Below are 16,436 nucleotides of genomic sequence, written 5' to 3'. Positions count from 1 at the left end.
TAAAAAAGGCCTTTTTTTCCCCCTCAGGAGTCCAATCATTGCCCTGAAAACAGACAACAAATACAGACTTAGATGAGCTGCAGTTTCGAATTCACAATCATCTGAAAAGAATTTCAAGCCCAACAAACCACGAGCACCATTAATACGAATTAAAGTTTATCTGGTGGCAAATATAATTTAACAAATGCTAATTTGGAGAAATGCACTGCAATCAAAACCAGATTTAGTTTTAGTTTAAACCTTTAGAATAATGCTGCTCCACTTTTATTTCGTTTTTGTACCCAAGAGGAGCATTTAAAAGTCATTAGAGGCAATACACTCAGTGGATTAAAACATTTAGGGTGACAACTGACAGTCATCAAATTTTAGGTCTGCTACAAAAAAACGTCTTTCCCAAGGCTGATCGCATGAGTCGCCCTCCTCCCCTAGGAGATTGAGGTACAGGTCTCTCATCACAGGGCAGTTCAGCTTGGTGAGATGGTTGAATGGGAGGACTTCATTAAGCCCCTCTATTGTTAACATATGGGTTCAGAATGCCTGTTTTCTCTGGTAAATGTTGCCTTGGCTTAACGGGGGATTTTATTACACTATGCCGTTGACATTGGCAGCAGTGGCACGCCTGGCAATGGAAACTGTTCAGCCGGTTCAGGTCACAGGAGATCAATCAAAGCAGGCTGCTACACTGAAACCTTCAATTCTCAACAGGACAGGGAGGTGAATGTGTATGTGAACTTGTTGAATCAATTAAGAAGAAAAAAATCACCAGCTTTCAAGCTGAAGGAAGCACCTTTTCCTGGCCTTTATTTTCTTTATTTCATTCATTTATTTTCCTTAAAAATAAAGGAAAAATACTCCATTGTGCTTAATTTCCTCTCTCGCTCTCTGGCCTCCTTCCCCCACTTTAGGAGATGTGGTTGTCATGACAACCGCTGAGTCATCCTCCACTGTAAGCAGCCATCCTCATATTTAATCTCTGCATGCAGCGAGGCCCTCCGCCATCCAGGCCTGCATTAGCACACGGATGCGACACATTAATTTGCTCTGGGTAGTTCCCGCGATCTGCGAAGGTTATTCCCGGAGAACACGGAGCTGCAGCGGGCTGAGCAGCAGCCACACGGATGGGTAACGTGCCTACCACAGTGAAGCACTGCCTGAGCTATGAGCAACTCATCGAGGACTACCCGTGGCTGAGACGCCTGCTGCAGGAGGACAAGGTGGGCGTCGGTTTTCCTTGTTTTTAATCAGCTGCACATGTTCGGCCACATGACTTCCTCATGACAGAGAGGAGCACAACAGCAGGCCACCTATGACAGCGCAGATGCTGCTGTAACTAAGGTGGTTAAAAAAAGAAGAAGAAGAACATGCGTGTACCTTTTCCTTAATAAGAGTATTACGTTCGTATTATGTATGTTTGGGGTAATAAAATACACCCAATAGAATATGAATAGAATAAAATACAACAGAATATGAGCTGCCCCAGGCTTCATTTTCAGTTGTAATGTAGCCTATCTGAGGTAAAAGTCGTGTAAGTGAAAGAGTCCGCTCGATTTTATTGCTGCATTTTCGAATTTATTTTCACTTTTACTTTATAACGTTTTTGTAATCCAAAGTATGAGTATATTTTACAAATAGTTCATGTCTATCTGTAAAAAACGTACATTTCACTCATAACAGTTAAAGATATTGCAAGCTAAACCACATGCAGTACTGTGCAAAAGTTTTCAGTTAACTCTTGTTTCTGTATACTTTTTTTCCAAGGAGCCAGTCTTTTATGTATTTTTTAACTTCTGGGTTGCTTTTTAACTCATTTTCAGTCCAGTCCTTATACATAACCATTTTCAGAGGAATGTGTTTTGTTTGTTTGTTACACCACTTAACACTGAGCCATGCATTAAAAGACAGACAACTTAGTAAAGATCAAATTTTAAATTTTATCTGTAGGCACTTTGTTACTAGCACCCATTGCAAAGCCACATAATTTGCTAGAATTTCTGTAGTTGACTCTGAAAATGCCAAAGATAACAATGTTTGACGGGCTTAAAATAGTAATTTAGCACCAACAAGGTGATTCCCAAAGAGCTTATAGCTTAAAACATGGCATATCTCTGCATGGTGTGTAGTGTAGCCTTAAAAACTTGAAGAAACTAGTCAAGTGGATAAAAGAGGAAATGTCACACCTAGAAAAACTAACTACGGTAGTTAAACAGTATCTGTTCCTCTTCTCTAATTAGTCAGGATAAAATGTGGAAAAGAACTGACACAGGAACAGAGAGATACATCTGCCTCTATACTTAATCTATCTACTGTTCACTGAAGTCTCAGTGGAAGAGTGGCTGTCAATGCTGAGGTATGCCAAATTACACAAGAATTGCAAAAGTCATTCACTATGTATGGAGGAGGTCAGGAGACAGGTACAACAGACTGTTGTACCTGTCTCCTGTCCAGCTATCTGTAAAACACGATCGATCCTCTGTCATGGTTTGGGACTGGATTTCAGGGAATGGTGTTTGGGATCTTGTCAAAATTTAATTATGAACCCAGAAAAGTACCATCAGATTTTAATGCACCTTGCATTACCACCTAGAAAGGGTCTGATTGGGAATACCTTCTTTTTGCAAAATTACAATCATCCCAAGCACACAGCCAGTGCAGTGAAAACATACCTGCATAGTGGAACACTATCAACCATGGATTGGCCTCCCCAGAGCCGAGACCTCAACATTATTGAAGCAGTTAAAGCAGTGTGGGATAATCTTGATAGAGAATCAAACAAAAGGCAGCCAACATCCAAAGAAGGGTTTTGAATGTCCTTCAAGAAGCTTGGACAACTATTCCCGAAGACTAAAATAAATTACGAGAAAGCTTGTCTAAAAGAGTTAAAGCTGTGTTGAAGAATAAAGGTGGTCAAATCAAACATTCACATTCAAGCTTGTTAGAATTGCACAAACACTGTTTCCATGTATGTTTGCACAAGTTTCAGCAAACAACTGCATCTATTTTCCATTTTTCTAGTAAAATATAAAGAAACAAGGGGTAGCTGGACACTTTTGCACAGTACTGTATATTTCTGAGCACAGTACTGTGTGCTCAGTTTGTTCTGAATAAATATTTGATATCTATCTTCCATAGATATGACACATTAGCTCTTTACCCCTTGAAAACTTACAAAGATTAGACTAAAAATTGAAGCTCTGAACTGAGTGGATTCTTTCACATTTCAGGCCTGCTTGTAGAACAAAGTTCTTCGACTGCAGCTACCCTTGGAAAAACCTGGAAACCATTGTAATGGTCGTCAAAGCACAACTTTATTGCTATATACTGAGGTGTCAAAACTACAGAGGAGGTCATCAGATGCCGTCTTTATAGAAGAAAGAGTAAAGCTGGGATATCTGTTAGCTTTCTTTGTTTCACTGCTCCCCACTGGAAAAAACTTAAATAGATATTTTTGCCGGCTATAGTCAGATATGTGGTCTTCGTATTTTGCTTAAATATCACTGTTACTAGGTTCATATTGTAATCTTTAAGGTCTGTTGAGGTTTTGCATTTAGTTCAACAAGGGTCTTTTTCTTTAAAATTATAAGGTTGAGATCAGGAAGAAAAAATACCTTGAGCCTCAGAATATTCCTTGCGGTTTTAGTGGAGTTACTCTAACCCTTCTTCCCAGCCTTTCCTCTGTGTCACATCTCATGAGTTTGCATCTTAATGACATAGCAAGCTTATATATGGGTTCTAAAGTTTCAGCTGGGTTGAGGTTGAAAGTTATTCATGTTAGAAATAACATGACCTGGAGCATCCCACGGTAAAAGGATGGCTGACTTCTCCGTGTTCTGTGTCCTGTTGAGCGGTGTTTCTCTTTTTATTTTTTATTTTTTTTCCTCCATTTGATATTTTCCCAGACAATTACAGGACATGCCTGTCCAGAGTTTGTTAAAATTGTTGAAGTTGGGCCAAGAGATGGACTTCAAAATGAAAAGGTATACTCTGCAATTACAATCACAAACCTTATTTATATTTATGGGTACCTTTGTTTTCTAATACTACACACAATCCTCCCTGGAAACTCCCATTTTTTCTATACATATAACAATTCATAACATATGGGTTGTGTGCTAGAATTGCACACATAATTGCTAGAAGCATATGTTTCACATTTTCTTTGAAATTGAATAGGAAAGATGACACAGCTTCTGGCTGAGTTCACTCTCTTTACCTACCACTTAGAGATTATACTGGATGGGGGGGGGGGGGAAGTAATTTTATTTCTACAACATATTATCTGAAATTTGGCATATAGCGAAGCTATCTCAGAGTTTTCAGCAAGTGCAAGATTGATCATGTCAAATATGGCTATCTGTATAAATAACACGCAGCACAGCAAAATAATAAGCCATATATCTGCTTGTTATATCTCCAACTGTATCATGAGGGGACTCAAATACAGAATAAGCTATTTCAATTTCATTGTTCCCCAGGAGATTGTTCCAACTGGGGTGAAAATCCAGCTGATAGATATGCTCTCAGGAACAGGCCTGTCTGTGATCGAGGCCACCAGCTTTGTCTCTTCAAAGTGGGTACCACAGGTAAGAATTCTTCTTTTTGAACTGCAGTTGAGTGCTGAGTGATTTATTAAGCCCTCTTTCTTGCCCGCATCAGGAAAATCTGCTCCTCTAGCATCCTTGTTGGAGCTGCAGATGGTTTTGGAGAAAGTATTTTATTCGTTTTATAGTCTCCTTCTCAATCAAATTGTACCCCTATTTACTACTTGGAAAAAAAGTCAGACGTTAACAAGTGTCTCCTTTTGTACTGAGAAAATTGATAATTAATTTGATCTTTAATGCTGCCTTCAAACGTGTGAAAGCATTTTTGAATTCCCAGGAACATGTTAAGATGTTATTATGTTATTACCTTACCTATGTTATTGCCTGTTATGTTATTACCTTTAACATTTAATTAATATGTCTTCCCCCCTTCTTTTAGATGGCAGACCACACTGATGTACTCAGAGGAATCCAGAAAGCATCTAATGTTCAGTATCCTGTTTTGACACCTAACTTGCAAGGCTTTCAGGATGCTGTAAGCATGAATTTTCACTTCAGCGTAATGACCTGTGGTATATACCTTTACTTATATAATTCATCATGTTTACTCAAGCTTGTCAGTTTGAGTTAACCGTTGGCACTACATTGTTTTTATTAAAATAGTTCCTGCACTTACGTTAGCGTGACTCACAGTGAACACGGTTTTACAAGTTTGTTTTCTCTGGCGATTTAAGGTTGCAGCTGGTGCTACTGAAGTGGCTGTGTTTGGGTCGGCATCTGAAACCTTCAGTAAAAAAAATATTAACTGTTCTGTTGATGAAAGTATGCTGAGGTTTGAGGAAGTCATTAACGCTGCCAAAAAGCGACAAATTCCAGTCCGAGGGTTAGTATTCTGGCTATTAATTGTCTGCTACAAAAATGAAAACACATTTCAGATTTCCCTTGATTTCTGAGCTTCACACAGATTTTCACTTTTCCCCATAGGAAAACAGGGCATTTGAACATACTGCAGTTTTTATATAGAAGAAAACACACAGTTCAGTAATGATACTGTTATAGCAAAGTTCCAGATGTTCACCAGGACTATATATATGCATTAGTAAACCACGAGGCCAGATGAAGTAAACCAAACAGGCTAACTTTTACTAATGTGGGCCTTTTATCATACATGGAAATTTAAATATATATGTATATATATATTATACGAACTGCTTTGTCCATAAAGGACACCAAAACACTAACAGGCATCTGGACACATTGAACCCAATTCGTTTTTTTCGAAGAGCACACTATAGTATAGAAAATATTCAACAGCTTCTGACGTTTTTTTTTTTTGTCAGTTGCTGAAACTGACAAAATAATTATACTTGTTAACTTTATTTTCTCAGGTATGTTTCTTGTGCCCTTGGGTGTCCCCATGAGGGACACATTGAACCTTCCAAAGTGGCAGAGGTAGGATTATTCTTTACACTTACAGGCCTTTTTAAACCTCTCTGTTCATTTATATAAATTATCTAAACTAAACTGAATTGTTTCTTGAGATGTTGTTCTGGTTTTGTTTTACTGTTTTTTTTTTGTTTGTTTTTTTACTTGTTTTTCCTGGAATTAATTAATTTTGTGGATGTCAGTGCTTTTGGATATATATGTCAAAACTCAAAGCTAATTATTGTCAGTTCATTGCTTTATGTAAAATCACAACAGAAATGTTCATATTCTTTCCGTAAGCACAGATTGAATTAACTGAAGAAATGTAAAATATAGCATTTATATTCTCTTCCATTTCACTGCCTAACCAAACATAATATGGTACTTACAGTGGGGCAAAAAAGTATTTAGTCAGCCACCGATTGTGCAAGTGCCCCCACCTAAAATGATGACAGAGGCCAGTAATTTGCACCAGAGGTACACGTCAACTGTGAGAGACAGAATGTGAAAAAAAAATCCATGAATACACATGGTAGGATTTGTAAAGAATTTATTCGTAAATCAGGGTGGCAAATAAGTATTTGGTCAATAACAAAATTACAACTCAATACTTTGTAACATAACCTTTGTTGGCAATAACAGAGGTCAAACGTTTACTATAGGTCTTTACCAGGTTTGCACACACAGTAGCTGGTATTTTGGCCCATTCCTCCATGCAGATCTTCTCCAGAGCAGTGATGTTTTGGGGCTGTCGCCGAGCAACACGGACTTTCAACTCCCGCCACAGATTTTCTATGGGGTTGAGGTCTGGAGACTGGCTAGGCCACTCCAGGACTTTCAAATGCTTCTTACGGAGCCACTCCTTTCTTGCCCGGGCGGTGTGTTTTGGATCATTGTCATGTTGGAAGACCCAGCCGCGTTTCATCTTCAAAGTTCTCACTGATGGAAGGAGGTTTTGGCTCAAAATCTCACGATACATGGCCCCATTCATTCTGTCCTTAACACGGATCAGTCGTCCTGTCCCCTTGGCAGAAAAACAGCCCCATAGCATGATGTTTCCACCCCCATGCTTCACAGTAGGTATGGTGTTCTTGGGATGCAACTCAGTATTCTTCGTCCTCCAAACACGACGAGTTGAGTTTATACCAAAAAGTTCTACTTTGGTTTCATCTGACCACATGACATTCTCCCAATCCTCTGCTGTATCATCCATGTGCTCTCTGGCAAACTTCAGACGGGCCTGGACATGCACTGGCTTCAGCAGCGGAACACGTCTGGCACTGCGGGATCTGATTCCCTGCCGTTTTAGTGTGTTACTGATGGTGACCTTTGTTACTTTGGTCCCAGCTCTCTGCAGGTCATTCACCAGGTCCCCCCGTGTGGTTCTGGGATCTTTGCTCACCGTTCTCATGATCATTTTGACCCCACGGGATGAGATCTTGCGTGGAGCCCCAGATCGTGGGAGATTATCAGTGGTCTTGTATGTCTTCCATTTTCTGATGATTGCTCCCACAGTTGATTTTTTCACACCAAGCTGCTTGCCTATTGTAGATTCACTCTTCCCAGCCTGGTGCAGGTCTACAATACTTTTCCTGGTGTCCTTCGAGAGCTCTTTGGTCTTGGCCATGGCGGAGTTTGGAGTCTGACTGTTTGAGGCTGTGGACAGGTGTCTTTTATACAGATGATGAGTTCGAACAGGTGCCATTCATACAGGTAACGAGTGGGGGACAGAAAAGCGTCTTACAGAAGACGTTACAGGTCTGTGGGAGCCAGGGATTTTCCATGTTTGAGGTGACCAAATACTTATTTGCCACCCTGATTTACGGATAAATTCTTTACAAATCCTACCATGTGTATTCATGGATTTTTTTTTCACATTCTGTCTCTCACAGTTGACGTGTACCTCTGGTGCAAATTACTGGCCTCTGTCATCATTTTAGGTGGGGGCACTTGCACAGTCGGTGGCTGACTAAATACTTTTTTGCCCCACTGTATATTTGCAAAAAATTGTTCTTTTACTATGTAATCCTCTTATAAAGAGAGTATTTTCTATATTTTTATTATTTTTAGGTGGCAAAGAGATTATATGAAATGGGCTGTTATGAGATTTCCTTGGGAGACACCATTGGTATTGGTACTCCAGGATCTATGCTTAAGATGCTGCAGAGGGTGATGAAGGACGTGCCCATCAATGCGGTTGCAGTTCACTGCCATGACACCTATGGGCAAGCACTGCCCAACATCCTTACTGCACTCCAGGTAAGAACACTGGTATTGTGTGGCCAGTAGTCTCAAAAGTACTTATGCTTCTGCCTATGATGATTTGGTTTCTTACGTTATTGTTTATATTATTATTATTGTTACTATATTTATTATCTCCAAGAAAACAAGAAGTTTTAAAGGTTCAGTGCCATGACACCTATGGGCAAGCACTGCCAACATTCTTAGTGCGTTCCAGATAAGAACCTCTAAGATGTGGTATGGCCAGTAATCTCAGAACCATCCGAGAAATTGCTAATGATCTAATGATGATTAGATTTATTATTCATTGTTATTTATAGTTATTGCTATTACTGCAGTTGTTAATATTATGAGTAATGTAGCGACAGAAAGAGCTCTTAAGTCGAAAGTACAGCAAAGTCTTTGTCAAAGCAGTTAGCTTGACAAATAAAGAGAGCAGATGGAAATCTGAAAAGAAATCAAACAGACAGTCTAGTGTGTTTAACTAGAGAACTATTAGATGATAAAAGCAACAGATGACACCTGTTGAGGATCAGCTTGTGACACCAGAATGTTTCCAAGCTTCATTACAGTCATGCATGTGAGTAGCTTAACGATGCAAACAGTGATTGTGGAAACTGGTTGATACATCCATTGTCCATTATAAACAGTGTCTATATAAAATCTTAATAAAAGAACCCTTAATGTTGGGTTCATATTACTCAATGTATTTGTCCTGTGTCAGATGAGATAGACACTGGATTGGATTATAGAATAATATAGCCAAGTACTTTTACAATCAGTGCTAGGAACAACCTACTGAATGCATTAATGTAATTAGTGTTGTAATTCATTTTTGGTGATTATTGAAGTTGTCACTTAATAGATGAGAAGTTTTTTGCTTGTTTCTGTAATGACACTGTAAGGCATCCTTAATTCTGCATCTGTCATGAAGTACATGACAGGATTATCTTATTTAATGCCCTACATCTTTCTTGTAAACCAGCTTTTGTGCAGCTATTTCATAAGTCAAAGATTAGACATAAAAGACATTAACAATGACAGCAAACAGTCAAAAACTAAAAACAAACATTTAAAAGTAAATGAAGTTAGTTTGTTAACGGAAGTCAATAAAGGAAGGGTACTAGCTCCAGGACTATTGAAAGGTGGATAGGGTAGGAACTGCGAATTATGGAAAGATTCTCTGAATCTAACAGGCAACCGAGAGGGATATTTAAAAACAGAGGCAATCAGACATAGTTCAGCTAATTTGTTGGTGTGATTGGAGGGCGTGCAGGTCTCTGAATAAGCAGAAAGGTAAAACAGTTCAAAGATCCAAATGAATAAAGGGATAATATAAAGCCTGACAACTCTGGGAGGACAGATGTGCCCCACACCTCTGTTGTGAGACAAAAACCTTCTGATTCTTGTGGGAGAGACATAAAAGGTGCTAACACTTTTAAGTGGAGAGGTCTGTGTTAAGCTTACAAATGCTGGTAAAGTTAGAAGAGGAAGCCCCCTTGCCTTAGTTTGTAGTGTAGATTCTCCTTTTGGACAAGCACAAGACAGCAATGCATCATCCTCTTGATCCCCATATCCTCTCATGTTAAATTTTCTGACAGCTTTACTTTCTGCTTTCCCAGTGGCTTGGCAAGGATTTGGGGTACCTTTGCCTTCACATGCACATCCCTCTCCCTGTGATGAATCTGAATGTTCTCGTGGAGAACCACAGACCGATTATGGATAAATGCCCGGCCTTTGCATAAATCAATGTAGTTACTCATGATGACATGAAGAGGAGCAACCAGATGTGGAGGCAAAATAGAGGTGGTGATTCTTGTTCCAGGATATGATTCAACTTTCTGCCAGCATCATAGAAATCACAGGTCTTTGTTTTTTTAGGTTGATTTAAATCATTATCCCTGCTGGGAAGCATCATTTGTTAAACTTCTCCCAATCCATCTTTTTAGACACTTTTCAGCTCAAATGCTACAGTCCATTGAAATACAGTGTCCTTTCTTTGCAACGAGAAAAAGAAAAATTGTTTTTATTTTCCACTGGAGTCAGGAAAAAGGAAGCCAAATAATGTAATATATCAATAAGACTGATGTATAGTTATTTTGGCCATATATGCCACTTTGAAATGATGTAAAACTTTTTATTGCAAACTTTTATTTTAGAGTATTTCAGAGCTTAAAAAAATACTGGAATGTCTGAAATCCTGGGGAAATCCAAAATACGTGGGAAATCAGGCATTAAAATACTGTAGTTTTTAAAAAGCACACATATCTGCCTGAGCTTTAATGACAGTCTGTCAGTCTATGGCATGATGAATGTGTTCTCTGTTATGTATGTGTAGGCTACAATGGGACACACAGAGAACCAGAAACCCATCAGTCAACGAGGAAAATCGGCATTAAGAAACATGATCTAAGCTTCCCCACAAAGCAAGATGATTCACAAACTGCCTTCAAAAAGAAAAAAAAATCCCAGAATCTTAATGAACTTAACAATATGTATTGTACAGTTAAAGTTATACACTCTATAAGTGCATTTGGGTTGTGAATCTTTGTGAAGGAGCTGTCGTGGGGGCATTTGTCACCACTTTGCCTGTTGCGAGCCAGTAAACCTGACATATATCCAAACATAAAACAGAGGCAATGCAGGTAGGGCTGTATCAGTTTTACTGGAGCGCATTGTCACCACAGAGAAGGAAGCACACTGGGGGCTGGGTGGGTCAACAGATGTGAGGGGGTCAGCACAAAGGCTCACCTATTCAGTGTCTATTGGACAAAGCGACTGAGAGCTAGGTGGATCGAAGGGCCCTGGGGGGGGGGCTTCTAGCTCGTCTGCCGCTTGGCTGTTGAACTTTCTGACAATGGCGTGCTTAAAGGCCAGTGGAAAATGATCCTTTCATTTGCTCTACGGTGAGCATGTGATGAATGGTGCTGCAGCTGCAGACGCAGCTCTAGAAACGTCTACTCAAGTACTTTATTTTACTCGACTGTAAACATTGTTAATATAGTATTTATGCTTCAGTTTGCACAAATCACTGTATGACTGCAAATGTAATGTGTAAATGAAATCATTCATTCATTCTCTAATGTTACACAGCCACTAAAGAAACTGTTGTTCCGTTGTGAAACTTGCACTTATCCCTTCTAATAATTATCATGGAATTAATCTAATATTGTACTTCTCTGGTACAATTTATTGTAAAAACATTGTTCAGAAAGGCAGCTGATCCATGTCATGTAAAGAAGCAAATATTTTTAAGGTTAAATCTGATTCTGAATGACTTCGAAAAAAAAAAAAAGTACAGAGAGATGGTGAAATTCCTGCGTGGATCATATTTACAATGATTCATCGCAGCTGCCCCATGGCCACAAGAAATAATAGCAGCCAGGGATATTTAGCTCACCATTTGCTCACCCATAAACAAGTAGGAAATGAAAGATTTTATCATAGTTTTTCATTACTGTGTGCCAGAACTCCACACCACCAACTGGGAGAGAAATGAATTCCCCCAGTGCTGTCAGCCCTGAGTCACCTCTTTTGTTCCTGATAAAGACATTCCTTAGTCTTTGTACCTTTTTTCAGGAGGTCTAGGGGGGCTTTGTTACAAACCTACCCTGGCAGGTCACACAATGACAATGTATGTACTTAGATTTCACAGGCTTGGCAAGGAAAATTATTTAATCTTACCTGCAATTTTGGTGTATTGTGTACTACTGCAGCTGGGGAATACAGTATAACCTGTCTGGGCTCACACTAGAGATCTCTACTGACAATAACATCCATCTGCAGTATTTTCTTTTGTCTTCATACATGAGACTCTGTTCAGCCTTAGTTTACTAACATATTTTACTAACGTCCAGTTACCTAGTAGCTGTGTTGAGCAGTGTGTTGATAACTTTAGTGCAACTTTATGTTGGCTTCTTTGACTGAATGGTAGAAGTTATAATGGATAGTTATAAAGGATCATTTTATCTTGTGACTGGTGATTTGCTATTTCAAAGAGTGAAATCCGCTCTGAATCAAAGCCACCGATGATACTTTCTGTTGAGTAAACGAGTAAAATCAATTTCAGCTAAACTAGAAAATATTTATTATAGATTATAAACTTTTTTTTAAAAATGAGCCGTTGTGACATACTGGAATATATATTTAAAAGACAACCGTAAAACCCACATAAAAACCACAAAAGGACAAAATAACAGTAAAAGAAAATTTATTTTTCTTTTTTCTGTATTCTTAGGCTTTATTTTACTTTTTTTTTTTTTTAAAACTTATATGCTTTTAACATGTATGTAAAGGAAGCAACACTGATGTAATAAATGTGTCAAAAAGCTCATTTTCATCTGCAGCCCCTGGGAAGATTGCTGTTATACACAATAAATAAAAACAGATGAAGAGCTGAAATATAAATGTTTATTATTCAAAATCAATAAATAATTTAATTAGCAAGTAAATAAATTCCTAGAAAAATGGATTATCTGTGAATTTATTTTCTTGTATTTTTTCTTCAGTTCCAACCAAATTCATGTTATAAGGTGATAAATATGTTATATTATTATTATTAGTAGTAGTAGTAGTATTTTTTAGTATTCATTTACATTATATTAAAAATAGAATTGCATATTAAAGTTGAATAACTTTATATTTGTCACATCACATTAGTGAAACTTTATTTTCTTTTGGAAATGATGAAGTAAAATGCAATTTATTAATGCTTGTTTGCCTTTTGCTGTCCGGGGTTTGCTCCCTTATTTAACGGGCTCCTCGAAAGAAGTGATATATGTGTCAGCACGGGATCCGTGACAGTTTCTGTCAGCCTTCCAGTTTATGTAGTTGTGGGTGAAGCATCACTGCTTCGTGTCCTTCGCTGAATGCACACTCTTTCTTTCGCTCGCTCTGTGACGCAGTTATAAAACCAAAATGGGAGCTTGTCCATCTTCAGCCTCGTCCACTCAGAGCGCAGAATGTAAACAAGCTTATCCCAAATCATGCAAGTTTGAAAATGCTCTGTGTCTTTACCCAGGAATGCATTGTTTTTGTATAGCCGCAGCTCACTCAGTATGGCTTTTTAACACTGAGCACACATCTGGTTTCTGGGTAGTGTGAACCTAACTGAGCATTGGCAAGCCCGAGCTGCTGACCACCAGTTCCTGCGTGATTAGTGTCCAGGGGTACGGGGCACGCTGCTGAAAGGGTTTGTTCTGTTCCTCTCGGAAACAGTACGCTGAAGACCTGTGACCTTATAGCTAGAAGCGAGAGGATTGGCATGGCAGATTACAACTCTGTGTTTATACTACAAAAAATTCTGCCTAGTACAATATCCTGCTCTGGCTTTAACCAAGGTCTGGAAATCTCGTGCACTGCACACACCGGAGTAGATCTCCTCCTCCTTCTACCCACCTCCTCCTCTTCCCTTGCCAACATAAACAGCAATTACGGCTGGCTCAGACAGCCCCCTGAAAGAAGTAGGTTCTTGTCTGGAGGAAAAGCAACCAATTAGCATCATTGTTCCAAAAAAGCAATAGAGATTCTTTTAATTTAACTTGCTTGGTCCTGCTCTGTGGGGTACAAGTCCTTCATGACCCAGTGCCACTGAGAGGATCAGTGTGTTAATTTTGTCTCACTGTAGGATCCTCTGACATCTGGTTCTACCACGGAAGCTGGAAAACATCTTTAATATTCTCATGACAATCCCAGGGACATGTGGAAAACATCCCAAGACCTTAGTCCATAATGACTCTGAAAACTGAAGGCCTGTCTTGGTGTGAAAACAAAGGTTTTATTCATGACTGAGTCGCGCACGTCCATGGCAAGAATTGTGACTGTGTGTCTTTGAGTAATATGTGCATTCAGAGAAAGAGTAAAAATGTGCTTCTGTAAATTTCAATGTCAACATCGAGCTGCAACAAAAGCACCGGAGTACTGTTTCCTGGGCAGCCTTTTATAATGTTGGGTAAGCTGTCCAACAAAAGCAACGGATTGAGAAGAACAACTGAAAACGCATCATTAATTTTCATATGGAGGCCAGGCGCTCGCTATCGTCGGCAGTAAAAAAAGGAAAAACTTTCCCACAAATTTCAACAGTAATGTTCGTCATGAGCGCTGGTGAGCCAAAACAAAAAAAAAAAAAAAAACGCAGTAGAGTACACAACTTGAATTTTATCTCTTGTATATTCTTACATTCCTGTAAACAAAGAGGCCCTTAGAAAGCAGAAACATTTGTAATCAAGGAGATCAGCAAAATAGTTTGCCATTAACGATTTTTTTGTAGCACATGTCCATTTGTGTACAAATGCATTAAGTTTATTGGCACGGTTTGATTGGACACTAAGCGGCCAAGGGAAAAAAAATGTCTTCTCGATGTGGGAAGAAAGTGAATCCCTATGGTGAAGAGCAGAGTCGTACTGTAAAAACATGAGTAACCAGGACAATCAGAAACATATGAAATGTTCTGCTCAGCCTTTATAATATTCCTGTCATATGAACAAGGCCATAATTATGTGGTGCTGGTGGTTTGAGCTGACAAAGAGGATGACTAAGCCATACTGCGGGACATTCTGTGCCCACTCATCTTCAAGCCTTAAGCCCACGGTTCTCAGAAACAGCTGTAAAACACAACCACAGGCCTGGCAAGGTGCGCGACACCAGGCAGAACAATCCAATAGAACAAAGATCTTTGTTCCTGGATTTTACCTGACATGAAGTCTTTCACGGCTTTGCTGAATGCCTCTGTTGTTTGTCCTTGCAGATGGGGGTCTCTGTGGTGGATTCTGCAGTAGCTGGCCTGGGAGGATGCCCTTACGCTCAGGGTTCATCTGGCAACGTTTCCACAGAGGATGTTCTCTACATGCTTCATGGCATGGGCATTGAAACAGTAAGTATGACTTCACTGTCTGGTGTGTATGTACGCTTGTGTCTAATCTCAACAAAACCAAAGTTATACAATCTTTCAGAGCTCATTTACATAAACACATTGTTCTGCAAACATACTGCCCTGTAATAGTTTATTTGATCATATTAGTGGTTCTACATAACTTGTGCAAGACTGTGGTGTTGCACACACTTCTCAGGAACAATTTATTTAACAATTCCTACCCCTGCTGGTAGAAAAGATTCACTGCGGGTTAATTTTCCGTCACCTGTTGCACGTCTTCTTTTAATTTCAGTGAGAAAACCTTAAACTTGCCATTTCTTGTTTGCCTTGCTCTTATTATATTAATTGCACTTTAACTGATGCTGGTATGTTTTTGCAGGGGGTGAACATTGCCAAAGTCATAGAGGCTGGTTCCTTCATCTGCAGCGCTTTATCTCGCGAGACAAACTCCAAGGTTGCCCAAGCAAGAAGCACGGCCTGCTGTGATGCGTCTCTGTAATGGAACATCTTTAAATATTTTAATCTGTTCCCTTTAAAGTGCTTCCCCATTGTTGCTGCCTTCAGATTTGTTGCCTATCTTTCTGTATTTGAACTACATTATTCCATGTATCTCTTGTATGTCATCTAAATAATATTGAAAACTTTCTCATTTTAATTTTTTTTACTTTATTGTTCATTTCCAGTCTATATTTGCCATCTGAGTACCTTTATAATCTACTGAACACGTGCATCTTTCTTGGCTTAGTTTTCACTCTGCACAGTTTGATGTAATAAAAGCAAGCGTCGACCACACTGAATGGAAAGTGACAGGAAGCTGGTAATTATCAAGGGGAGTATTCATTTGTGATCGAGGTTTGTGTTGACGGCTCGATAATTTATGATCTTATGATTTTATTAGTTTGCATTGATCAGTGGCCTTATAAAATTATGTAACAGCGTATTATAATCCTACGTGTATGAGTGCCTCCATATGCACTTTGCTTCTCTGAAGACCTTTTGTGATTTCCTGTGAACTTGTATAAATAATTCAAAATAAGACAACTCTCAAATTACCACAAAGATAGCATTTTAAAGGAGGCACAGAGGAGTTTTTGCCATCAGGTTTGCCAAAGATCCCTTAAAAAGTTCCTCTTTATAGTCTTTTTTTTGTATTTCAGAATTTTACCATGACATAAACTACTGTCTGAGACAATTGTCTCTGTAAAGTCAAATGTCCTTTCATTTTTTGTCATGTTTACACCCTGCTGTGCAATCTGTAAATCAGAAAGTAAAGAATAAAAAAAATCTGTTGTGAGCTCTTCTGTCCTGTTCCTCTGGCTTTCTTTCCTACGGCTTAATTGCATTCATCTTACGTCCCTGTT

At 39.0% G+C, this 16,436-nt stretch overlaps 1 protein-coding gene across 1 annotated transcript; it reads left to right on the top strand.

Annotated features, from left to right (window-relative positions):
* Window positions 1-983: 983 nt before the first annotated feature.
* Window positions 984-16,341, top strand: hmgcll1 (3-hydroxymethyl-3-methylglutaryl-CoA lyase like 1). The gene is made up of 9 exons (XM_063490900.1): window positions 984-1,214; window positions 3,897-3,974; window positions 4,473-4,580; window positions 4,978-5,073; window positions 5,273-5,421; window positions 5,927-5,990; window positions 8,034-8,222; window positions 14,950-15,075; window positions 15,455-16,341. The coding sequence occupies exons 1-9, from the start codon at window positions 1,119-1,121 to the stop codon at window positions 15,572-15,574; spliced, it is 1,026 nt and encodes a 341-aa protein (XP_063346970.1). The 5' UTR covers window positions 984-1,118; the 3' UTR covers window positions 15,575-16,341.
* The last annotated feature ends 95 nt before the right edge of the window (window positions 16,342-16,436 follow it).

The sequence above is a fragment of the Pelmatolapia mariae genome, linkage group LG13 (genome assembly GCF_036321145.2).
Source record: "Pelmatolapia mariae isolate MD_Pm_ZW linkage group LG13, Pm_UMD_F_2, whole genome shotgun sequence".
Classification (NCBI taxonomy): Eukaryota; Metazoa; Chordata; class Actinopteri; order Cichliformes; family Cichlidae; genus Pelmatolapia; species Pelmatolapia mariae.
The sequence above is the reverse complement of the archived record's forward strand: the minus strand, read 5'-3'. Positions and strand labels throughout refer to the sequence as shown.

Bases quoted from the DNA above. Each gene is read 5' to 3' on its own strand.
- hmgcll1 (XM_063490900.1), top strand. From the start codon at position 1,119: ATGGGTAACGTGCCTACCACAGTGAAGCACTGCCTGAGCTATGAGCAA. The intron at 5,991-8,033 runs GTAGGATTATTC...TATTATTTTTAG, and splicing joins AACCTTCCAAAGTGGCAGAG to GTGGCAAAGAGATTATATGA. The intron at 15,076-15,454 runs GTAAGTATGACT...ATGTTTTTGCAG, and splicing joins ATGGCATGGGCATTGAAACA to GGGGTGAACATTGCCAAAGT.